This window comes from Passer domesticus, chromosome 3 (assembly GCF_036417665.1).
Source record: "Passer domesticus isolate bPasDom1 chromosome 3, bPasDom1.hap1, whole genome shotgun sequence".
Taxonomy (NCBI): Eukaryota; Metazoa; Chordata; class Aves; order Passeriformes; family Passeridae; genus Passer; species Passer domesticus.
Genome location: NC_087476.1, coordinates 98,133,568 through 98,160,980, shown reverse-complemented (window position 1 = coordinate 98,160,980; position 27,413 = coordinate 98,133,568). Strand labels below are relative to the sequence as shown.

Below are 27,413 nucleotides of genomic sequence, written 5' to 3'. Positions count from 1 at the left end.
TATGGCATAGATTTCCATCTCTACCACATACACTCTAATAATTTTTTTTTTAATTTATAAGAAAAATCAGCTAAAGACCGTAGCATAATCGTACTGTACTTCTATTCCAGAAAAATGCAGGGAGAATTAGACAGAAAGTTATTGTGATATGGCAGCTGCTGCAATAGTCACATTTTAGCCATTTAAAAATTAAATTGTATTTACTATGTTACACACACCAGTTGCTTTCTTTCTGTTCCTAATTGAACACTACAAATACAATATAGTATTCTGTCACTGAATATGGGTCTTTTCAGGGACAAAAAGGAATAAGAAATTTTGTGTCGAGATAGGCAACTACATGGGAAAAAAACCTAAATTAACAATTACTCTGTTAACTCTTCTGAAAGCTAATAAAAAATAAAACTCTTAAATATTTTTTTAAATTTCATGATGTAAAATACCATATTTAGTAACAACTGTTAAAAAAAACCCCATAGGATCATAGAATAGTTTGGATTGAAAGGGATGGGTTGGAATCTCCATGTTAGAAAATAGTATTAAGCACTGATTGTCATTAGAACTCTTTCAGAACTTCTGAGTAAATTTTGATGTGGAAGTCAAGAGCTCCAAATTTATATACAAACAGAAGAAGTATTCAATATTAACAAAGTTTCAATGTGGTCTCCCATGGAATTCCTGAGTCAAACTGAACAGATGTCATTAGTTGCCTGCGTGCCTTCTCAGCAATGAAGGCCACAAACATATGGAGCTGGAGTAACAGCAACTGAGCCAGCAAAACAATGGAAAGAGACTATTGTTCTGTACCTGACACTTGTTAGATCCTGCCTGGGATACTGAATCCCTTTTTGGATCCAAATAAGAACATTGATACATCTCAGCAATTCCAGCAGAGGACCATCAAAATGTTCATGAGGTTGAAGCACACACCCTGTGCAAGAGACTGGGGAAGCTGGCTTGCTCAGCCTAAGCAGGCTTGGGGTTTGGGAGGAACTACCCAGAGAAGTCGTAGAATTTCCTGCCTTTGAAATTTTTAAGATCTGAGTGCATAAAGCCTTGGTTAGGATGATCTTTTTTCATAACTGACCCTCCTTTGAGAAACAACCTGATGCTAGGTGCTTCTTCCTCAAATCCTGTTCAACCTGAAGGGTGCTAAGATTCTTAGACATTGGAATGACTTTGGCAGAAAGCACACATACAATATATATTCCTGAAACATTCAACTCTCTGCATTTCTAAGGCATATCTGAACACCAATAGTTCTTCTGGTTTTTTTCCATACTCAGAATTTAGTTGCCATGGTAACATTATGTCTTGGAGGCTCTCTCCAGTGATATTCCCATTTCTATAGACTAAAAGCAGCTACTGCCTGTTTTCAAAGGTTTATATATTTACCCCCTCTGAAACAAATATATTCAATGGCACATTTGTGTTTCTGAACTAAAAAGATACATACTTTAATTCCTAATTATTCACTTAAAATCCAAGCCCATGGGTATAATGATTCAGTTTCTGAGGGTAGCAGAATTAATGTCATTCTGTAGTCATGGTGCACTGCCAGCCTAAAGCAAATGCTCCTAGAATTTTTTTCTGTTAGGTGGGGGCATGAGATCAAGGGAGTTTTCAAACAAGCAAACAGCAGGAAAACAGGCAGTGAATACAGTTCCATCAGTTTTGGCAGACATTCTGTTAACAAAAAAATTTTCTTACTTCCATAAAGATTAAATACTAAGACTTTTTGTTGCCATCTATGTTTATATATGATTTGATTTCTGTACAAAACATAGATTTCCTGATGCTGAATAAAGAGAGCATTGTCACCATCTTTAGCACTGCATAATACAGAACATGTCCCAGACCCTTGCCAAAGGTGTAGATGCCACAGAGTGAAACTTCACTTCCCCACTCCAAGGAGCAGCTTCCCTTGGCTGCCTGTGACCTGCAGTAGACATGGCTAAAACTCAAAACACTTGTTCTTCTAGGCAGTATACAAAAAAAGGAAAAAAGACATGTTGCTAGTAGTAGTTCTGTTTCTAGGCAATGCAGGTAGTCTTCCCAGTCAGAAGACACCCCAGACTATGATGTTTATTATTGTAATTTTTGTAAAGTAAGCTATTAATCTTGTCTGCACTACACATGCAGGGAAAGTGACAAAGAAAGATGAGATTCTGAACCTGTAGCTGTACAATTCAATACCACATAAATCACTAAATGCCTATTAGTTTTGAATTATGTAATGTTTGGGTTATTTTTTAAAATTTGCTTTACACACTTACTGATTACACAGTTATTACTTCTTGGCAACCAAAAGTTTAATTCACCTAACACACCATTTAATAAAGAGACTTATTAAAAAATCTGCAGAAGAATAAACAATAGCATAGCATCTATTATAGGAAATTCATTTTTGTTCACTAACTGGAAAAAGATGGTACAATGCATCAATGGAAGGATATACAATTGAAGGATATCAGAAAACAGTAAGACAGGAAGACAGAGAAACTGAGAAACTACCCATTTTAGTTAGTATATTCTTCTCTTCATCTTTTATATGGCCAAAGCCTTGCTGTTAAAAACTGCTACTTACATTTAAAGTAGCATGAAAATGCTGGCATTTCATTTTAATTTACCTATTTAAAGAAATCTGAGTACTGCTTGGTTTTCTATTTGAGATGCAATATTTAATAGAGTATTATAACACCGAACTCAAATGAGTGGGGAAAGTTGCCAACCACACTTACTCAACTTGTTTCACACAGTGAGAACAATGCCCGACTTGCATTATGCATAACATCTACAGCTTGCATACACACAAAACACTGCTTTTGTTGGGTCAGGGATTTGCCTGGATATCTGATGTCAAGCTCTATCTTCAGAGTTTTACAACCATCATAACAATGCCATAGGCCAAAACCAAACCACACAAACAGAAACTGGCAATTGCAAGAGCTGTCAAGTCTCACTTGGCAGCTCTTAACAAGGGGAATGCACTGAGCTCCTAGAAATACGTATCTATGCACATGGTCTCTGTTGCAAGCCAGTACTCACCTGGGATTTCAGCCTTTGATCACTGGTACTCTGAACTTCAGAAATCTTTATTTCTCTGTCACAGAGCATACAAATTAATTCCCTGACTACACAGTCTAAATTTACAAAGACCATTATCCCATTAAGACAAGGTTTTGTATGCCTGGTTTTATGAAACAAACACCCCAAACATTTATAGTCAGAGAATCTCAAGTTGGCAAGAATATTTTTCTTTTCACCTGTGAAAAATTCGGCTCTCCTATCTATTTCCTAAGTCTATACATCAGCCAAGATTTTCATCTTCATATGTATACACACATTTACAGTAGAAACAGCCCAATGAACTTCAATCCAAAGCTAAACACATTCATTAATCTAGCCTTGTAAATCAATATTCAGGTTGCTGTACCTTTATTACACCCTCCATGTTTAAGCAAAAACCAGCACTAATTGTATAGTGAAAGGAAGCCTGGCTGACTTGACATGATGATTTTCTTTAAGAAAATTGTTTTCAGAATTAAGTGGATAAGAGCAACTGCACCTACTTAACCATAAGTGAGACTGCAATTAAATTCTATTTTAAAATAAGTATATAACTTTAATCTTATAATTTGACTGTTACTACTATTATGCCTCTGAAAAGTATTATTTTCTGCAATTGCACTCTGTATCTCAACATATAATTCACACATTTAACTTTTAACATGCCTGTTATCCTGAAGTAAGAAGCCAAATGACAACTACTAAACTAGCTCCCTAATTAATGTCATTTCAAATGTCATACATTCTAAAGAAAATAACTGCTCAGCAAAAATTTCACTGTGGCCCCTAATTTAGAGAAAAATAAATCCTCCTACCGTATTGATCCAATCATGTAGGGCTGTGCCAGCTGCACCACAATAGCTCCGCTCCCAAGCTGGTGGCATGTGTACCCAGAATCCCAATCATAGTTTTTTGTGTCTCCATTCAATAAGGCATTGCGACTGCGACTTACACCCTCAATCACACTGGCACAGTCTGCAATTGTTGCAACATTTTCAGTGGGAACTGTAAATTAAAAACACAGAGATGACAGACACACAGTCAGAAAACAGTTCAGATGCCAGTGGTCTTTATTTCTGGAGAAGAACCGGTAAAAAAAAAGAAAAAAAAAAGAAAACATGATCAACAAAAGGAAATTTAACCCACATAAAATGAACTATGAACAAGTGACAAACAAGTGATACAGATAGTTTTTACAGCACTGATTCCAGAATAGCTTGGTAAATTAACAGATGGATATCAGATTGGCGATATAAAAGCACTTTTTTAACACAACTGTGAAAAAATCCCTTGTCCAGCAAAACTTTAGAAATTTTGAAATAATTTCTTCCTGTTTTCATGATGAAACCTCCCTCTACTACAACATCCAAAAATGACAAGAACACAGCTATGAGAAATTTCAGAGAACTGTATGAGTCTTCAGCATGCAAAAAAAGAGATAATTTTCCATGAACAGCTAGGATTTTGTAATTTCACTGTGCTACTGGTGTCAGAAGCATAATATTAAGAAAGCCACTACCCACCAAAACACCTTAAAAAACATATGGGAAGAAACTGCAAGATCATTGCCAAGTAGTAATCCAAGGTAGTGGAAAAGCAACCAGCTCTGAAAAAGCAACTGCATTACCAAATGTACTATCATCTTTGTCTGCTCATGAAAAAATTCTAAAACCCCTACTTTACTATTCCAGAAATCTCCTGATTCCCCCACTAACCGAAAAGAGGCACTCAATAAGTCCCAGATTCTTTTGGGAGCAGGTGTATTAGACATTAGAAGTACTTCACTTGGAACAATCCGAATAAAGCATAACCTAACACTGCAAACTACAGGCATTGAATTAAAATTTGTCTTGACTTCCTTTTCTTCCTCTCCTCCCTGGGAAAAAAGGAACTTATTTGTGTATTCATTTTATATAGGCTTTAAAGCATCTTCTATATAGATCTGCTTTGGTTTTTTTTTTTGTTGTTTTTTTTTAATAGGATGAGGAAGCTATTGCAATCTTGGTAAAAAAGAAAATGAGTAAAAGATAAGAGTCAAAATCAATGCTCATATTGAAGCTCCATGGCATATTCCAGACACACTGTGATCTCTCTGATTAATTGAATGTAGTGCAGCTCATTTAATGCAATATTTTGCCTGCATCCTCTGAGCATCATCCTGCTCCTTCTCACATTTAGATTTCTCCACTAATCCATGACCCTCCTAAGAAGATGTTACCCTGATTAGTCAAACTCCTTAAAAACTGTACAGAAACTGTCTTGGTGTGTTTTAATATAATTCTGTGGTCTTCCCTACAACAGCTAATTAGAAAGTGACTCTGACTAATTCAAGTGTGCAGAATGTGCCATCCTGTCCCTTTTCCCTAGGGGGTCTGCCACTCCCTATTTTGAATGTTCATTATAATCTTTTATATACACTTGATAAATTTATTAAAAGTACCATCTGGTGGGGACTCTGTTCTGTATTTTCAAGTCTTTTTATTGTCTTTCTTTTTCCCATTAGAATATCTGCTTCCATTTAGGTCACTTATTTACAAATACAAACTGTCAAAACCAACAGTCTTGTTTCTATTTTTGTTTCCTTTTTTTTTTTTTTTAATCCACCAGTAACCAATATTGTCAGAGAAAAGAAAAGAGAAGATTACAAATACAATTTTTTCCCCCTACTGTTCATACAACAGTTTTGGGCTGAAAAGTCTGATTTGCTTTTAAGGAACAGAAAAGACATGTGTTAGCAAAGCAAACACATTCTGTAAGCAAACAAAAGGAGAAGATGATTGAGGTTACAGGACAACAGCATCAAACATTTATTAAAACTTACTTTCTTGTCTCTTTGCCTTATGCTGCAGTATGGAGAAATGAAGAACTGGCAGCATATATAATTCTAGCAATGGTATTTTTATAAAGGATTGCAATTTTCAAGACATGGCCTAAGGGTCATCTATACTGACTACATTTAAAGATAAGACAGATATGTTATTCAACTTTCCTTAGAGATCTTCCAAGCTAAAAATGTACCAGAAGTGTGTTGTAGCCTCAGTCATATTTATCACTCCTTAAGCTTGTTTCTCTTACTTTTTAGCATACTTGATTTTTCAAAAGAATTTTTATTCTTCCTGAAGCACTCTGAAAAAAAAAGTTAATGCTGCTGCTGCCAAGTGGCTTCCATATCTGAGTATAGACTACTTCCTTTCATCTCTCATTCTGGACAGGTCAGCCTTGCTTTCTGTCCATCCACTGTGACTTCACTACAATGTGGATGAGTGGGGAAATGTAAGAAAATCCTCAAATAACTTTTTGCAGCACAGAAAGGAACAGAAGTAAGTGGGTATTTGTAAGTTTACATATACCAGCCATTAATAAACCTTAAACAAATTATGAAAACAAACATACAGGGAGATGGCAGATCTACTACATAGTCTTATTTTCTAGGAAAGCAGCAATTTAAAGCATTATGGACTGTTGAATATATTTAAACTGCACTCTAGGCAATAGTCAAAAGCTCCCTGCTTATACGTCATCACTGCAGCAAAACTGCTCGTTTTAGGGAATTCTCTTAAGATGCTTACACAACTATCATTGTGAAGAAACTATAAACAAGAAATTACACTGGAAGAAACATATTTTCGTTTTAGTTAGTATGAAGGAGTAATTTTATGCTCATGATTATATCTGTTAAATGTTCAGCTTCCAATTGCTCAACTTTTAACTATAAAATTGCATTCCTTCTCTACTTGAACATCTCCTAAACTGACAAAAGTTTACTTCCTGGCTGGCTGGAAAATAGAAAGCTGAGACTAAATAAAAAGAGAATTAGTACGTAAGGATTATTTCAGAGTTTGATCATATTGAACTAAAGGGGTATTAGGCATTTTGCTCTCATTATTTTCCACATGCCAAAAGATTTTTAAAGTCTAATCTTTATTCCATATATGAATTAGCCCCTGTTTACTTGCTACATGGTAGAAAAGAAATCTACAGACTTTTCAATTAATAAAAAGTACATCCAAATGTCCTTCTTTCATTCCGTATACTCTTTCTTATTTTCATGAGTTGAAACTTGCTGATGAAATTACTATATTTAATTTGAATCTTCAATTAAATTATTTAAAGAAATCAAGAGCTAAAAAAACATAAACTTCAAACAAATATCAACAGTATTTTCATCTGTTTCAGTGAAAAGCCTTCTGCAAGCCATACTTAGCTGGAAAAGAAAACCTCAATAATATGTGTATTTTTCCAACTGTCAGAAATTGTATGAGAAAAACTTCAGAGAAGGCTGATTTTTCACTTGATACCTGCTACAGTTTGTGATTCCTAATCCAATAAATTAGAACAAAACCATTCAAGTCACTAGAACTGGCCATACTTTTCATTGCCAACTAATTGGCTGCTACAGGGCTCTTTCATTAAACATTGTGTCTGTAGAGGGCTGTCAGAAATATCAGTTGTTTTAGGAAGTCTGCATCCCTATTTGTGGTACTGGAGATAGACAGGAAAGGATTAAAAAACAAAAGAACTGGAACCATATGAATAGATCTCTCTTAAAACCAGCCATGTGGCTGTCCTTTCTTGCAGAAAGGGGAAAAATTCCTGCAGTATTTAGATTGTCTTCAATTTTTCATAATTTCCTAAAGCTATGTCTGTAGCCGAGCTGAATTATACTGCTGGGTAAGCCTGCATTGTTCGGAAAAAATGTGACCCTTTTCAAAAGGGAAAAAGCAAAATATGATAGCTTTGTGTGGAGTCAACATTAAACTAGACAAAACCCAGCATCTTTCACTACTTCCTTGGGGAGAGACAAAGCAATCTTTTACAAAGCTGAACCACACACTAGGCAACTGATATGACTGGTTTCTCCCTGTTACACATTCAGTTTTATTTGTTCTTTTTCTAAATAACTGCCAGAGTAAAAGACAAGTGAATATTTATTTGTATAATTTTATCCCTTTTAAAAGAAGTTCTCCTAAGGCATAGAGCAGCACACAAATGAAGGTTCATGATGATTCCTAAGAAGTGAACAGCATTCCTTAGAGGGTGACCAAGGACATTCCAGTGTTTTTACATCTGTCTTCTGCTCTTCAGTCATTATTCACTGTTCTCTTATTCATGTGTATTGTACACATTGCAAGACAGTCTGATAGACTGAGGCAGACTACTGACCAACTCTGATACGTGGAAAAACCATCCCCATTGCACTCCCGATGCCCTTCATCAGGCTCAAAACCAGAAAGAATGTTGGCCAAGCCCACATAATCCTTGACTGCTCCTCAGCACTGAGTATTGATTAAAGGACACTGAGGTTTTCAATTTTTTTTTCCATTTGAGGCAGAAAAAAGGAATTTTTTCTTCTACTAAGGTGGGAAAAAAAACTTCCAGAAACCTAGAGAGACCTTGCACAGAAGCAGTCCTTTAACTGCTGTTGTAACTTCTTGCCACTGGGCAGATTAGAACATTTTACAACACATTGCATGACACCAGGTACTGCTTCCAAAGCAGTATGTCTCTTTCTTGCAAAAATATTCTTTTGTTTTGAATTCTAAATTAAATATTAATGGCTAAAGACCATTCAAAATTTCATAAGCAGAAGTTCATTATAAGCAAGCACTACGATTGTGAGATTAAAGAATATTTGCATCCTTGTTAAATGAAAGAGTTATGTTAATATCATGAATTTAATATGGAAAACTGTTAACTTGCACATTTAGAGATAATACTATGCCAAAAAGAAAAATACATCTCAACCCTAACATCTGCGTTAGGGAAGTAATTTCATATGATTACATTCCTTTCTGTCACCTCATTTCACAAGACAACAAACTGTAAACCAACACTTAAACATCAGACAGTGCTATAAAGAGCATTTTCTGCTACTTTTGCTACTCAGCTACCATTGGGTCATGTCAGTACCACATCCAGTATTGTACAAAGTAACTGTATAAATCACCTTCCACACTGACTTCTAATTGCAGCATGTCAAGTTAGTATTTTTCATTAAACCTTGTACACAAAACCACAACAACATAAAACTGTTGTTATAATGAAACAGCACTTCATTTTTATTATTTGTTTACCAGCCCTCTAATCTCCACTGTATGGTGACAGCCATCACATAGATATTATGTACCAGTAGTAATATATCTGATAAATTACGCTCTTTGCATATACAGCTCTTTGATCAACTTGAGTGTCTTTCACAAAAACTAAATAAATAATTTCTCAAGTCTCTACATAACATCTCTAACCAAATACCTCAGAGGCCTCATTTCTTTGGAATGAGTTTTCAAATGACAAATCTTCACATCTTCTCTTCAGTGTTGTCTTGGTAGAAGTAGGGGTCACTAAGGCTTTTTGAAAAGACCTTATGGTCTTCAAGGGCTGACCAAAGGACCTTAGGGCCTTCAAGGGCTGACGAATAATACTTCATTTTTTTAATAAAGCTGGGTATAGAAACAGCAGCTGTGTTTGTTCTAACTTAATACCGCATTTAATATCATATGGGATAAGCAATAAACCCAATGAACTGCTTTTCAAGGGTTTAAGATGGAAGTTTCTCTACTCAGTCAAGCTTAAAAGCAATCCACTCTGATTACTGCACTTTCATATATTTTGTTGATTTTTCCTAACTGCTTTCAATTCACTTTATCCTATCTGGTCATTTCAGAAGCAGAAATAAACATTACAAATCCTCATCACAGTAATAAAATAAATCTGTGCCAACTCACTGGCACTCATATTGAGTTTTTACACAGGTGGACCTTGGACTTACAGTCTGCTTGATTGCAGGAGCCATACAATACGGCCCCTTATGGTAATCATCACACTGAAAAAAGGCATTGGATAAATATAGTATCTCTTTGTTGGATCAAAGCTGCTGAGAATATTTTTGAATAGGCAATACTGATGGCCAAAAATTCTGATGGAACAGTCATAGGTGTCCCTACTCCATTTCACAACTGGACTGACCTCAACTAGTCCCCAAATCCTTCCATTTCTATCTTTCTCACCATAAACTCTGCAGGGTCATGTATACAACTGCTGGTGCCTCACTGACAGTTGGAAGACTATCCACATCCCATTTTCAATTAACTGCTCCCCACATTCTTACTTTTAACTTTCTACCAACTGTATTGACTAATATCCCTTAAATATAAAAAGCTATGTAAACCTACAGGTCCTTTTATTTCCTTACTCTTGATCACTTCAAATGACTTACACATACAACAGCTTGACTGACCCACAGCAAAGCTGCCCTTCATTAACAATCACCATTAACACCAGAAACCCTATTACGCTGCCCAAACCCTACAAAACCATTCTCACAAACTGAAAATTTTTAATAAAGCCATATAAAGTCTCCATCCCTTAAATTACCTTTGAAACTTAAGAAGTGTTAAAATAGATCAAATACTTTACCTCACCAGAATGATCACTCAACAAGTAAAAATAATTGCATCTACGAAAGATGAATCCCTTTCAGTGTAAGTTCACTTACACAAACATGCATGGATTTACTGCCTTATGATCAAACAATCTTTGTGTTAACACTCAAATTTATTTAAGTCCAAAATTCAGCATTTATTAAACAAATTTGATCATCTGAAATCAAATACATAAAAATATTTGTACATACTAACTGATTTTGTAGGAAGTTTTAAAAAATTCATAGCTGGCAGTGCTGTCTTTGAAATTTAGCTCAAAAGTTTTATCAAATTGAGATACTTTGTTTCTCTGCTAACTAGCTTACTGAAGGGAGATGTTTTCTTTTAACAGTTCTTCCTTACTGCTTATTCTATTTTGAAGTCAAAAGCAATTGCAATGCTACTTGCACACTACCTAAAACCAAGGGAAGGTTTTTTATTTGCCTTTGTATAATGCATGGGGAACTGGCTGGAGGAATTGGGTCTTGGTTTTTCACAGCTAAATGTTACAGTTTTCTCAGAGAAAAATTTCAAGTGAATATGTCATACTAAAAATCTTCCTTCTCATCCTATTTTGAAAATTGTTTTCCCTTCCATCTGTCATAGGTACCTATTTAAAATTTAAATATGCGCTTAAAACCAGCATGAACTCTTTTTGCTGAAATTCTTGATTTTATGGCATAAGTAATAAACTGTGGAAAATCCCACCCTGACAACTACTAAATACTCTCTCTCCAATGAACTTCAGGATCTGAGTTTATATGGAAGAAAGCACAGAAACCACTTCATTTTAACTATTAAAAAAAAAAAAATCTATATTAAGTCTTTCTGTGACACATGTTACCATTCAGTACCGCTGCTCTGTAGGGGATTTCTAACTTAAGTAACATAAAGGTACTTAAATCTGTGTTATATAAGCTGCCCAGAGCTAAGAGAGCTCCATCAGCCCGGTGTTCTGAGAATAATAGCAGTATAACTGATATAATGTTCTGCCATGGCTAAGCATGTCTATGGCTCTTTAGGGGAAAATGAACACATGAGAGTTTACTTTCAGCAGTTGTAACCAAGCTGTATAAGAAGCCCTAAATGTCCAAATCCATCATCACTACAATAAATTGCTGCGCTTAGTCCATTCTTGTAAAAGAATTCAGGCTAACCTACTGGGAGGCACGAGCAACCACACTGTGACATGCAAAGAAAAATCACATTGCCAGCACTGACTGACTCAGCTACAAGTGGCTTTGTCAGCAGCAGTTGACTTGAATTTCAGCATTCCTCCAGCATCATTAATTAATCCACAGTACTGGAATTTCACGGAAGTTGTAAGGACTAGCCAATTAATTCTATGCTTACAACACTGTTTAACTCAATTTAGAGGTATCTGGATGGAAACAGAAGTAGAGTGAAGTAGTGGCAAGCTTTAGAAGACAAGTGTTTACAACAGTTCATAAAAAAGGAAAATGGTTTTCTCTTACCTATCAGACCTTTCTCAAGAGTAAAGGATTTGTTCGTGAACATGCATTCAAATGCCACAATATGGAAAACTTTGTTCACTGTATTGTGGGTCCCAACAATTCGGATATATCTAAAGGGAAACAAAAAAAGGTAAACAGCACAAGTTAAACATGAACAACTTCTGTGCACTTAAATATAATTGATTCAGTCAGACTACAATGTGCAGACCCATAAGAACTGAGTAACTGTTTAAAAAAAAAAGAAAAAGGAGTAAACAAGAATATCAATTTCATAGCAGGTTTGCATCTAGTCCAGCATATTTAAGAAGAAAAAAAAATCTTTAAAGAGATGTGGAATCTGTTAAAAATGTTTCTGAATTAATTTGCCAAGAAAAGCAAAATTAGGGACCTTCTGTTTCAGAAATGATCTGTTAGCGTAAATATGTGTCCATGGAGGTTTTAAAAACTACTACTACTAATAATAGTAATAATAATAACAAGAACAACAGTAATAATCATCCTTTTACCAACAAATTTTCAGCACTGCAAAAGACTTCATACAGCCAGGACAAGCCCAAAAAAAGAGTCAGGCTTTTCTTCCAAAGCCAAAAATCAATTCCATTTTATTAAGACTGTTTCTAATTCTAACACTGGATGTACAAGATATCACTCTCTGTTGGTGTATCTTTTATTAATAATGAAAAAAACGCTCATTCAAATATTATGAAACAAAGGTATTCTGGGTTTCATTCCTGGTGGTATAGCTCACATTTCCACATTCCAATTGCAAATCAAATAGAGCTGCTCTCAAACATTGTGACCTATTCACCTTCCGCATTATCCTGGAGGCTTCACCTTCCATAAACAACCACTAACCTTGATTCAGTCTGATTCTGCATTTTCTGAAAAGATCCAACAGTTCTTACTATAAATTTTGAAAAATCTCAAAAGGACTGTTGTACACCTCTCAAGAAGTTCTGAACAAGCAACCAGAAAACTACCTAAACCAAATACCAATTACTTCACAAGATGGGTTACCCACACTCATAGAAAGCTTTGCATGAATTTAACTGATTTCAATTATCAACTATCAGAATGTATGAGTCTTAAGCAATGTCCTTGGTCTGTCTCTCATTTACATGGTATAATTGTATTTCTAACATAATGGCCATTCACCAACAGCATAATTTTGGCTTGTGTTCTCCATCAGATCAAGTTGAGAAGACACACAGTATGTTTTCTGAGATTTTCTTTTTAAACAATAAAACAACCACCACAGCTATTTAGTGTGCTAATGCTCAATCTCCAAATTTCATTTAGAAATTATTTTAATAATCATAACATGGAACAAACAATTGTATGCTATTGCCTAATTAATATTAACTCACAGATCAATCAACTATCACAGTAGTAAATGTCCTGAAAGTCATTCTATGTAGAAGAAATAAAGTTGCAAGAGTGGAGAAAATATTTATCATTCATAAAGAAGATGAACCTGTGTTTTAAGAGTAAAGCAGAACTTAGCCCTTACGCTGTAGCTGTGCCAAGCGCCTGTGAAGAGCATCGCAGGAATCTTGGCAGACAGGCAGGCAAACAGGAGGTGTTTCCCCAGACCTGCCCGTGTAAACCAGCTGACTTTCTTTTTATGAACTCACGACCACAGTCCGAACCCTGAACACACAGAGAATGTCCAAAACCGGACAATGGTAACTGATCTCGTTCCCTCCAGCCTCAGAAGCACAGAATTCAATTAAACACAGGAATAATTTTGGAATATTTTGAAGTGCACATGGAGCCTGGCTTGCCATAGACACTCCCTTGACTCTCCCAGGCAAAGAAGATATTGATTGAGCTGTGCTGCTTGGACAAAATGCACAGGCAAACCACCAGAGTGTTACTAATGGAGATGTACTTTGACATCCTTCAGTTACGCTTCCTCGCATTAAAGAGCTTAGAGAATAAACAAAGTAACAAGATTAATAGGAACACAAGAAACTGCTTCATAATTAGCTTTAAAAGCTAATTTACTTAGATTTTTTGTGTTATAAAATTGTATCATTAGAGCAAACTTCTTGATTGTTTGTTCAGAGCAATTGGAAGTTGTTCAAATCCCTGTCAGCAACAAAGCAGGTTCATATGACACAAAGTTATCTATGAATCTTCGTGTGACTGCAGAGTACAAGAATCACAGTCCAGTGCCTGGACTAGCTCCACTGTTGATGGGCTTTAGACTCAACTGGTAAGACTGGAAGACAGAAAAAAAACCCCTGAACCATTCTTTAAAGAAAAAACCTTGATCAATTTGTGGGGTTTAAATGAACTTCCCTAGCAGGTAAACAGGAATGCAACATGAAAATTTTGCCCCTGGCCCTTTTTGAGAATGATGGACACTGATAATGTATAAGTGCTCTAGACTTATATATTATCAGACTTCTCTAGCCACACAGAGTCAAGCTACACATGACCTTAAAATCCTCACAACAGGAATGTCAGAAAAATCTGGTTGGTGGGTTTTTTTCCCCACTACCAAGAAAATTGTTTTGAGTGTAGGGAAACAGCATGTTCTACTGGATCTTGGTAGAATTTTAAACGACTAAAATTTGAATGGACTACCTGGATTGATTAATTAGGCACCTACATGGCAACATCTCTCATTCATCCTCCATTTTTCCCAGAGCAATTCTTCTCCTTCATATGAAATTACCATATTTGTACTCTGATGTGAGAACATATCTGAACAACTAAATTATGTTTTACTTCTGCTCTTTACACTTGTAAAGTTGACACACATAATTGGTAACAGCCTCTGCAGATCACACCACTGATTCTGCTGTGGATACTGGAGAGGACCACAAATACCAAAGCTCAGCTACCTACATCATCACAACAGTGCTTAGGAAATACGTGTCAAAGCATGAAAATATGCATACTCTAGGAGTCATTTAATCCTTCATTATAATAACAGCAGTAAGATACAGGCAAACTAAAATATATTAAGCACAAATTCCAATCCCTTAAGAATATTGAGACAGAAGACTAAATCAGGGGAAGGAATGGAAATTGACAGATATTTTGCACTGATATCCACTCTTCAGCTACTATCAAAGCAACCTAGAATAGCAACAGCAAACTTGAAGAACTAAATCTAATATGTAAAAAATGTGCTCTTATGAAATTGGCATTTCATTTTCCTTTGTGGAGCATTTGGTATGAGACACCAGTGCCAGAACTACTACATACTTTATACCTCCTCTAACTGCTTAGAACCACTGACATTCACATTCCAATCACTGCCACAAAAGATGCGTGAGGCACAGCACAAGACACAAGGGCATTAGAAGACATTGTGTTTGTTTTTCAGTGGAAAAGGAAACAGTGCTATTCAACACTGTCTAAACTCCATTTATTGACAACTCCCTAAAACGAATAATCCTTCAGACTCACACAGCTGAATCAACATACCTGTGGCAGGAAGATAGAAAAAACAAGGAAGAAAAATCTATTGCCAGCATTAAATCATGTGGGAGAACAGTGGACATAAATAAATACATAATATAAATAATTAAGCTAGAACAAACAAGAAAAGCATATCTGTCTTTTGACAGAAGACAAGTTTTCCTGCACCTAGACAGGAAAGTCTAATAAAGTCTCTTTTATACCAAAGGAAATCCCTGCTGCAAATATTGAAAATAACTGTGACAAATTAAATAAAACACTTACACAAGACAAAATCATTGAACTCCAGTGGAAAAAGTATATCCAACACCTACAAAGCCTGAACAGTAACAAACATTTTCACCTTGGAAATACAACTGACAGTGAAGCAGTTTGAAAACACAGCACATTTCCTTTTGTAATGTGCCAGAATATGTATGCAGGTATTTTATGCAGGGGCATTCAAGTGACTAAAAATATTGGTATACAACATTTAAACGGGACATGTAACTGCTTGTGTACCACATGTAAGCAGTATGTCAACACATCAACCAGTGTTTCTCAAAGGATATAACCAAATTAACACTGATGTACTTTGGAAGATAAGTAAAACTTGCACAATGTGATAATATGTTGTGTATTCCATACATAATAATCTGTAAGAATAATAAGTTTACAAATGCTTCGTTCTTTTCTAATGATTTCCAATTTTTATTTCTTTAAAACAGAAAAAGAACCAATTTCAGGTAAACTGGCTTTAACCTCCTCTTCACACTGTATGCATTTCTAGTTCCAATGAAGTTCTCAAATCTGAACGAGGTTCACCTGCTTTTATTCTGGGTCAGACCTCAACCCAAAACAGCTCAGTTTCCTAGAACCCATCTGGATATGAGCAGAAATCTGCAATTACACCTGTTCTCATAACGGACTTCCACTATAAGAACACAAAATAAAAAATGAGACTATATTAAGATTTGGATGTCATGAAATCTACATTTAAACCATATTCCTGATTTGACTTTGCATCCAAGCACAACTTAAATATCACCCTCACTTATCTTTATGCCATCTCTACTGAACACATAAAATGGGTCTCTAATAAATTTAACTGTATAGAAAAAAAAGTAGTTTTTAAATAAAGAAGAAGGTATTGTTCTTTAGAAAGTCTAGTTCTAAAACAAAGTGGACAGGGGGATTCAGAGAACAGACATGAGCTGGCCTCTGCACACCTTCCAGGCTGATGTGACATGAAGCCAGATTCTTTCCAAAGAGAACCTCATCTTCAATAGAACTAATTTTCTTTGACACACACTACATCCTCATGAGGTTTTATGACTTAGCATCAATTTCGCTTCATTATATAGATACATTGTAGCTTCCACATTTTTAAAGATATTGAATAAAAAAAGAAAATACAGGAAAGTGCTGCTCCATGAAATCTGAGAATGTCTGCCATTTTCCCAAGCTTCTCATGCTCCACCAGTCTGTGAATTTACCATGCAATACTTATTTCTTGCTCCACTGACACTTCAGTAAGTGCTGTCTAGATCTAGGCTAGAATCAGACTATAAACAATATGACAAAGAAATACCTGAAAAGTATTAGAAACAAGTGAGGGAGGATGGAAGGACGGAAGGAAGGAAAAGAAAGATACATTTATTTCAATCTGCATTCAGGTAGCTCAACAAAGAAGTAACTGTAGTTTTGACTTGTGCTTAAAAAAGCAAGGAATTTTGAAATTTGTCCTATAAAACTGTAATGAAAATATATACAAAAATTTGTACTTAGCTCAGGCAACACAAAAATCTGACAGACATAGGTAAAGAAGGGTGGATTAAAAAAAAAGTCTGAAAATTATTTTTAAAAAAGGAGGCAATTATTGAAAGAATCATTTTAATGTAAGTTTTGTTTAGATGAATCTTTACTAATCAGAAACACAGTAACTCCTGGTATTTGAGCCCACAGGTATAAGAGAATAAGAGATGACCTCTAGGGTTCTCAATAGGGGGTCATAAATACGCACGAAGAATTAAATGTTATAAGGTAAAAAAAAACCCTAACAAACTGAGCAGCAAACAAATAAACTAAATAAACCACAACCACAACTCCTATCCAAACAGTGTAACATCTTACATACAGAAAAATACATCAAGGATATATACAAGAAACCTTACCATTCATGATGTTAAAATTATACTGGAAAACTACTAAACAATACTCAAATGAAATCAGCTAAGTATTGGAAACATAAAAATGATTATGTATTTTTCATCAATATTTCTATGATTTGAAAACTTGTACCTACAGATACAACTCCTTGTACTTGCAGGTGGTTAGAAAATTGATGAAAAGTATTGCTGGCTCAATTTCAAATTTGCTACTTGGTTTTGGAATGCTGAAATATGAGGTAATTCATTAAGTATGTCTCATACATTTTAAACATTTGTGATATAGCATGTAATCTTACTACTCAAATGTGGTCTGGATTTGGAACAAGAATGCCTTTGTTAACTGAACAAAATTTAGTTATTTAACTAAAGATATAAAATTATTAAACCCCTGTGCACTACCAGTGATTTAAAGATTTACAAACACCAGCCAAGAGGAACCATATCACAAGAAACATCAACTTCAGTTGTTCAACATTAGAAGCAATGTTTTTAGGAACAAAACCACTAAAAATAAAAAATCACAAGTAATGTCCCACCCAATGCAGTGGAATGTCAGTTCTGAGTGCTCTGATGCTCCTTCCTAACATAAAGTGTGCAACACCTGTTCTGCTCCTGATAACACATGGCTTAGTCAAACTTAAACTATGATCATTCTTTAGATGGATTTTAGAAATTATTAATGCAGACTAAAATTCACATGAAATACATATCAAATATTATGAAAGAGTGTTTGTGAAACCAATGTCTGATGTGAGACAGAACAGTGAAGGCATCAACCAATTATTTCTAAATTCACCGAGTTCTGTCTTTTATGAAAAAAATCCCACATGATATCCACTAGCAGTGTCATCTCCTACACATATATACCACTGCTACCTCAGTTAATCAGGTCTCTAAACTTCCTTGCTTATACTTTCCAGAATATTGAAGACCCAGCTCTTAGCTACTGCAGGCCTGAACTGAGGTATAAAATAAAGGACAAAAGAAATATTATTTATGGGCCTATTCATCAAACACAGACAGTGCAGCAGATTCAATCTCTTTAGCTTCATACATCTAGTTCTTTTAAAATCAAATTGTGTTTTACTGGAAATAATTGATGACATGGTGAAAGAAGATCATAAATTTGGATTACAAGTAGGTGGTCTGTATTAACCTGTACAAACACTCCTACACAGCTCATCAGCAATGAGATGCCAAAAGGGAAGGGTAGTGACTTCCAATATATTAACAAATAATAAAATATCCAGAAACTCAAGTTCATGTGAGAATAATTGAATTATGGTGAAGACAGACAACTACTGTAATGATTTCTTGTTCTCACTGCTTCTCTTTTTTTCTGCCTCTTTTTTGTTATTTGTTTTAATTGTAGAGTAATGCCACATGCATCACACAACATTTGCCACATTTCTCTTGCTGACTTAATAAGCAGTAAGAACTGTTTAATTCAGAACAGCACTCTACAGTATTGCACCAATTAAATTGATTACAATGGATATTTATTCACTGAAACACTACCATCAGCCTGGAGTGGTACACTGAGTGAGACAGCCCCAAGAAAATGTTATTATTTTGTTAAAATGTAGTTCTTGTTCTCCTGCAAAAAAATAACTTATGTTTGACATATTTATGAAATACACCACTATAACTTGCGAGCATACCAGCAGAAAACAGAAATATATTGACTGACCTACTGAATTCAGATCTCTTCAACTGGCTCCATAGCCAAGGAACAATAACCACTCAAGAAGTTCTCTTTCTGTTTTTAAGCATCTAAAGATATGAAACTGTTTTAAATCTGATTTCATAAATCTTGAAATAACTTTGGGTGCAATGGAAAAGAAATGGCAACCAGAAAAATCAAGTAAGGCTTTTCTTCCAAATTTTATTTCTTTTAGAATGTAATAAAAAGTGAAGTTCTCACCAGCCCAAAATTCCCCTAACACTGACTGAGCTGCACACAGGTTACTTCTGGGTGACAATAATCCAGTGGGAGATTGCAACCACTGATGCACTGACCACCTCCTCAGAATGAACTCCATACTCAAATGGAAGGAAGAACACTACTTACAGAATAATTAATGTGGGAAGTGAGGAATAGAACAAATAGGGGTTTGGCTACTAATTAATACAAACATTATGTAATTGCTAACAAATGAATGCTGATGCATTTGTTTGTTGAAATGTATAAATAGCATAAAGTTTTGATGGTCAGGGAGCCAGTATTTTATGCATTAACACCCAGATACCTACTTGGAGCAGACTAGAATAAAAAATGGAATTACTCCACCTCAGTGTGTGAATTGATGCTGCACAGGTAATGAGCCTGTGTTTAAGACAACAAAAATGCATATTTGTATCAGTAACAACAAAAAAATCTGCCTTAGTAATGCCTTCCAAATACTTAATAACAGATTCTACAGAGCTTTGAAAGGACACGAAAAAGTCAGTACTTGCCTGTGCACAAAAATTTCAAACAGTTCTGTAGTCAAGTAAGCTTTACAGCCATGGAAAAAACCACCAGAGTAATAACTTCCTTCACTATGAACAAAGAATCTCTTATCTGAGAATGAAACAGAGCTTTATCTCGATGCCTACTTAAAAGACAGAATGCATTAAGCCATCATCCATTTGGCTATCTATATATTAAAAACTGCCAAAGAGCAGTTTCAAATGTTTCAGAAAGTAACAAACTCCCTGAGTATAAGAACTGCACTGAAAATGCTGGAAGTTGCAAATCAATAGGCTTAGAGCCAAGTTACGACAAAATAAAGGATTCTTAAATAATTTAATGATCTACCTAGCATCCTCTAATGTAACAAACTTATTTCTTTTTCATAAACCTCTGCCTTTTTCAATCCAGATGACATGTAGTACCTCTTTTCTGAGCTTAAAGCTGTTTCTGAAATATTTTCATTACTCAGAAAGGTACTCTATTAGACCCCAAATCAGATAAATCTTGGTATCTTTTTCCTCTACTGTTAAATTCTGAACTATGTTCAAAACCACTCAAATGTAGCTCAGAAATTCATGCATACATATATATATGTAAAGAAAATGTGAAGGAAATTTTTTAAGTGCTCTGATCCATCTAAATGCTTACCACAATATCCTTGACACCACCTTATAAACCTATGTCACACTTCTGTTTTCACCTCAATAGCAGCTGGAAGAAGAATTCTGCTTATACAGCACATCTCTAGCACTGACAGTTTCCAACATTTGGTTTGATGGGAACTTGTTTTCTTTGACTTCTACTTTTGACTGTTGCTGAACTCACTCAGCTAGCATTCAGAATGCAACTCCTCAATGAAGAAATAAACCATTGTACTTGAACTAAAAAGTCAGAAAAAATATAGGAGAAGACAAAAAAAAGAAAACTAAGTAAAAGATATTTCCCTATACTGCACATTAGGTAAGGTAGTGAGAATGAAATTAGTGATTCAGGATATTAGCTCTAACAGTTGTAGAGTCCATCAGAAACCTGCAGTTATACATTTGTGTTGGTATCAGCTAAGCTGGTCTATTCATGTGCTTGTTTCATCACAGCTACCCTCAGGATATTTGACAGCTCTTCATTGTTATTACCTTGTATGTGGCCTTCCCAAAGTGGCTGTGAGCACACACAACTCTCTCCTGTTCGAATTCCAATTAGATCATTACAACATTACACTGGAAAAACGGCCGCTGAAAGGCATTAGGTTGTATTGTATCTTCTTGAAGCAGATTTTTTCCTTTAAATAACACTATTCTTACCTCAGAAGTGACAGAGGTGCTCTGTGGAAGAGTATCTTTTAAATGAATCTACCACAGAGTTATATGAATCTCAGTTCTATGGACATAAACTTCATTAGCACATCAATTCAATTTTCCTGAACGTCTTGCATTACCTTTTAAAACATCTACTTCACTTTATTAAGCTGATAATTTGAACTCAGTACTGCATTATTTTGATATGTAACTAAAAGATAAGTTAATGCATTTTATTCTTATATATGAATGCAGTGAAAACATGTTTCAGGAGGCAGCTCTTTGTCATACTTCACTGCTTTATTCCTAGTTGTAACTAATGTCAGTTAGGTGGCTATTATCAGTCTAATAGTACCGTTCCCTCAATATTATTATTATTATTCTCAGTATAATGACATAAATATCCATTCAGAAATGGAGGCAATCAATATTATTTATTGCTATTTTTCATTAACTAGAATTTACAGAGAATACAAGGCTGTGACTTCTTTCTGTCCTTCACAGAGTAGATCCTTTGAACTTCAGAACTAAGGTTCCCCCATCTGACCTTCCTTACCTGGCCTCTCTGACCTTCTTTACCTATGCTGAAAGTCAATTTTTCACACTTAATGTACAGATCTTTTACTCTCCACCTCTCTGTTCATGCAATCTTTCCTTCACTTGACACTCCATCTCCCTACTAGGTCATGCATCCTGAAATCCAGTGTACTTGATATATTCAAAATGAATCTTGATATACTTAGAATACAGCCTCCAGATTTTAGTGGAAATCAATAATTAACCTGTGTACTTTTCATCATAAAATGACATTTAAATACCCTACTGCCCATATATTTAGCAGGTAATTGTAGTATTGATCTATGTAATATGTATCTTTTGATGTATACCCTAACCATTTTTTACATATCTCATCTGAGAGCTTTCTTGATGTCCTACAACCTCTGATGACTCAACTGCATCAATCCTAAACTAAACTCAAACTTTCTGATAATTTTCTTTACATTACATTATAGTATTAGCTCAGAGAAGACTGGTGATTGTTTCTCCCTATATATACACAGTTGACTGTAAATACTTCAATTTTCAGATTCAAAACATCAATTCAGGGAAAAGAGCCCAGTAAAATCAAAATGCTGCGAAAAGAGTGGTTTATAGGCTGATTTCAGGGAAAGGAGTCAAGGATAACAGATACTTAGCAAAAGTAACCAAAGCATAAGGAAACAAAGTAATGGTAAGTTTTATGCTACAGTACCATTGCTTTTACACCTTACATTATGGATTAAAAACATGCAAGTCTTACAAATAACCCTCAGAATCTCAGTAGCTGAAAGCTGCATCCCTACAACTCACCTATTATTATCCATGGTAGCCAGATTAAAGTTAAAACATGGATGTTTAACTCATGTTAGGATCATGCCTTCATTTTGCTATACACATGTACCATAGAAATAGGATTTCTGTGTTATCAAACTGCATTTGAAGCTCTCTCTTACACTCAGGGATTCTAGTGTATTTGCTAATTTCCCACAAATAAGTAAGTAAACTAGAAATACAGTGACTGGACATGAACAAATTTCAGCTCTAATGATTTTCTATACCTGGAATACTAAAATTATTTGCCCGATGTCTGATTCTATTCTATATATAAATATCAAGTCCGTACATGAACTATTTGGTGAAAACATTACAACTAGATCCTATATAAAGATGTATAACTACACACGACACGCAATTTGAGCAACCAGCATCTAACAAATTGCAGTGTAATGCTTAAGAGAAGATCAACTAATCTACAAGACTTGACATCTATCTTTGTTTTAGGAGAGGTATTTAAACAAAAAGAAAAAACAAAACAATTACAAAACCTCCCACCACAATCAACCAAACAATCCACAAAACTAGGGAAATAACAGAAACAGCAGGAAGACTGACCAAAAAAAGAGAAAAAGATGAGAAAATGCAGTGGAAATTAATAAATAGGCAGCTCCACATTATTCTATACATATCTCATTTCAACACATATTTTTAAAGGAACTTACTTTCCTTTAACCTCATAGTAAAAAGTAACAGAATCTTTCCCCACACAAGTGAGATCTGATTTTACTGTGACATCTCTTAATATACTTAGTTTTAGACTTCAAAATATTCACCATGTTTTGTGAAAGACAAAAACAAAAAATTATTTGGAAAAACAGTGTCATTTTGCAAATATCTTGCTAGGCATGCACTGTCAATATTAAATAGCAAAAATTCAAAGCTCATTTTTCTTATCAATAATTCACTATTACTGCAGAATGTCAGTATTCTAAAAAGTAAACCCTGTATATACACTTTTAGTTCTGCACCTACAGCTTTGGCTTTCCACCTCTGTTTCAAAGTGATAATATTGCACATATATAAACTGAAAAGGACATCAAGAATGAATAAATAAAATTCAGAAGTCTGCTTTAGTGCACTGCAAATGAACAGCAGCGTAGGTGCACCTTACTACAACTGGTATGTACCATGTCTGCTTTGCACTGGTGAAGTCTATGAACCTGCCTACTCTACACCAAAGACAGCCTAGGAATCACTCACATTCTCATAAATACTAAAGATAAGACTCATTTAAATTAGAACTCAAAGTTAAACCTTCATGACTTTTGAAATATTAAACCATCATCAAAAATACATTTTTAGAGGTATTACTTATGTTTTATGCCATGATGTCCCTTTCCAGAAAGAAGTATTTCAGACCTGTAGTTTAATGAAAGGTCTGGACTAGAGACCAGACTAGTGAACCTACTGGTCTGGAAAAAGCACTCTTGTTTTGGCACAAAACCTAAAGTATAAACCACTCATTTTTGAGAGTGAGTTCATATGTGGCTAACATATCCCTTCCCTTTTAAAACAGATAGGTTACTTGAAATATTCTCCTACTAATTTTCTTCTGTATTTGTAACATTATTGTTAGTGTGTTCACCACAATCACAGCTAAGCTTTGCTCTAGATCAGGATAAGCCAAGACTGATTTTCCTCACTATCAAGGGATGAATACTCTTTGGCTCTTCTACTTTTAAAACTGCCTGTTCCAGACCTGTTGAACATTAATATTCTCCATTGTACACTGAACTCACTTTATTGGTAACTGATACAGGCTCACATCCAGTGCACTTCCTCTACAATAAGTTCAGTGTGAAAATTAACATTACATCTGTCCCATGTCTTATGAGTATGCAATTAGCAAAAAAAAGCCAAAACCATCTCAAAACCTTTCTGTATCAGATGATGATATATCCTAAGAAAGGATACATTCAGGACAGAAGTCATTAGCACTAGCTACTCTTAGCACACTCCCCACACTATGGGCAGAAATGTACCAATCTAACAGTGACCTCTGAAGTCCCTACATTTGATATTTTGCCTTAAAGTAGAACATTTGCTCTATGGTCAACATATTCAAACATAAAGAAAAAGAGTTTCTACAATTGTATTTGAAAACTAACTGGTGGAGACTACTGCAGGGGGAAAAACTGTTTCCAAAAAGTAGCACAACAGAAAGTAGCCTCATAAAATCTTCCACTCCTACCCGTAACAGCACACATGATCATTTTAACTTCATATCCATTTATATGTATATACAGATGTATGTACACACACACACACATATATATATATATGTATGTATGTATAAACATGCCTAAAAATAAGTCAGCACGAAGCCACAGTTAACAAATAGAATGGACATGACCTATTAGCTCAGAAGCTTCAGATTTCAAATTAAGAAGTTGATTTAACAAAATACTCCCTTACAAAGATCCAATAAAAATGCTTTAAAACCTTGAAATAATAGGATTGTGTACCTCATTTGCTCAAGGGCAAACATGAACCAAAGGATGCTCATGTGGTGACAGTTCAAATGACAACATGCAGTTGATGATTAAAGGAACTTTATATATATTCATGATCTCTGATGTTTCTGAAGTTGAAAGAGGTGATGGTTACCCCTCTCTGCCCTGAAACATAGGTCAATCAAGTAAAATTGAGATCATCAGATGAAAAGATAAACTACATTTTGATATTATACTTAATTTTTTTACAACATTTTAGGTTTGTCTGAATGGTTTTGGCTGGTTTATTTTACTTTTTTTAACAGAAATGTTAAACATGTTATTCTGGACTCAGAATGGATGAACCTTCTAAAACGATGCTTTAGCATCTTCCAAACAGGAAAGAAGTGCAGAGGGAAATCCTGACATTTTATTTAACATCAGTAATATTGCCAGTTAATATACACAGTCAATGAATCTGTAAATTACAGTATGGCGCAGGAAACTAGCATTTTATATAAGTTAATTCCAACTGGCCAAATCTATTTCTTTTGATAAGACCAAAACTCATAGAGCCAACAAATAATTTACTTTTAATGGTATCTATACAAGGCAACAAAAGATTTAAATTAATAACACAATCTTAAAATATATGACAAATTTTCTAAAATTAATACTTGACAAGAACTAAAATAATTTACTAAGAATTTGAGCTTTATTTTTACCCACCTCAATTGGAATGAATCATTTTATGAGCATACATAGCCTATAAGTTCAAGAGTGCAGAATACAATGAAGAACAATGGGGGAAATTTTCAACTATCAGTAAGAAATTTTGAAGTAAACTGCCTCCTCCAGATACATACACTACATCGTGCAGAAATTCCCAGCGACAGAAACAGAATTTAAAGGACAAATGACAATGGTGTTGGCATGCCCAATCTCACACAAAAGAGAACATGAACGATTTAATTATTTTTAACTATATTGGATTGGGTTTTTTTGCCTAACTTAAAATATCAATGTAGCTCTTACTCAATTCAAAGTTTCAAGCCCTTTCTTATTTTTTCCTTTAATCCTTGCTCTGCTGAATTTAATTGCCTTGGCAGTGCCAGAACATTGCCTGATCCTAACAGGTCAGCATTGATTGTTCTAAACCAATTGGCTCCTTCATTACAGAGAAAATGAGGTAAAGAGAAAAGGCAGGTGTGCTCTCGCACAGTCAGCTGGACTTCAGCACTTGCTCTTCTTCTCCCTCATTAACTAGCAACCAATCGATCAGGAACCTGCCCAGAACCCACAAAAACTATTCATCACTTCTGACATGCAATGGTTTTAACAGGTCTTTCAAGGAAAGAATATTTGAGGTATCTATCTTTAGAGCCTTTAAAGCTCATACAGTTTTTAAACTTCCACCCATGAGAAAGGAAAATTGAATTGCTACACTCCTATATAGTTCCAGTCTAAACCTTGAATCCATAATAAAATCTGTTATCTATTTGCCCAAGACAAGAATTTGTGGTGTACCTAATTTTAAGTGCTCTTTAGTGTGAAGAACTTTGATGAAGAGAAAGATCACAGCTGGGAGAAAGACTGCAGACGGCCCCACTCCCTGCTTAAAGCTCATTTTCTTCTGTACTTACATGGTGTTTAGTTGAACAATTTAAAAATGCCAGTGAATGTTAATCCTAAAGCTTAACATATCATTTTTACCTCCACTTTTTAAGATATTTGAACACTGCTTGTATTTCCAACCATTTCACATCACTTTTTCTTAACAGTCCCTTTATGGTCAAGCTCCATACCTAATTTGCCCATACAATTGCAAAAGACCTCCTTTACCTGGCCTCTCAAAATTACTAACTGTTCAGATAACTTTCCAAGAAGAATCATCTTTAAGAGTAATCTGTACTGATTAGGTCTTATTCTAGTCAGCTATTCATGTTTGTTTATTTTCTTTCTCTGATTGTAAACTCTGCACAATATGCCTTGTCCTTGCACTTTGTTCATTAACACAGATTCATAATTTCACTTTACTATCAGTTTGAAATATTGCTATCAAGTTGATTTCAGGAGAAAAAAAAATGACAGAGATACTATGAATGAACATATAAGCAGGGAATAAGATGCCTGAAAAAGAACAACCAACATACCAACAAAACGCCTCAAAAAGAGAACAAGAAATGAAGAAAAGGAAGAGGCAGTAGACAACAGATTGCATGAAGAAATAGAGAGGAGTGGCACCATTTTGATTAGGAAAAAGAAAATTACAATGAAAGATAATGCATTACTTCTACTAAGAGG

The 27,413-nt window shown here is 35.0% G+C and overlaps 1 protein-coding gene across 5 annotated transcripts in view; it reads right to left on the bottom strand.

The window, feature by feature from the left end:
* Nucleotides 1-27,413, bottom strand: part of BTBD9 (BTB domain containing 9) — a 108,728-nt gene that overhangs the window by 27,871 nt on the left and 53,444 nt on the right. For all 5 annotated transcript variants that reach the window (XM_064414562.1, XM_064414564.1, XM_064414563.1 and 2 more), the window contains exons 8-9: nucleotides 11,966-12,075; nucleotides 3,885-4,074 (exon numbers count right to left, since the gene is read on the bottom strand). In XM_064414562.1, coding sequence (XP_064270632.1) covers nucleotides 3,885-4,074; nucleotides 11,966-12,075 — 300 coding nt within the window. The remainder of the gene's footprint in view (nucleotides 1-3,884; nucleotides 4,075-11,965; nucleotides 12,076-27,413) is intronic.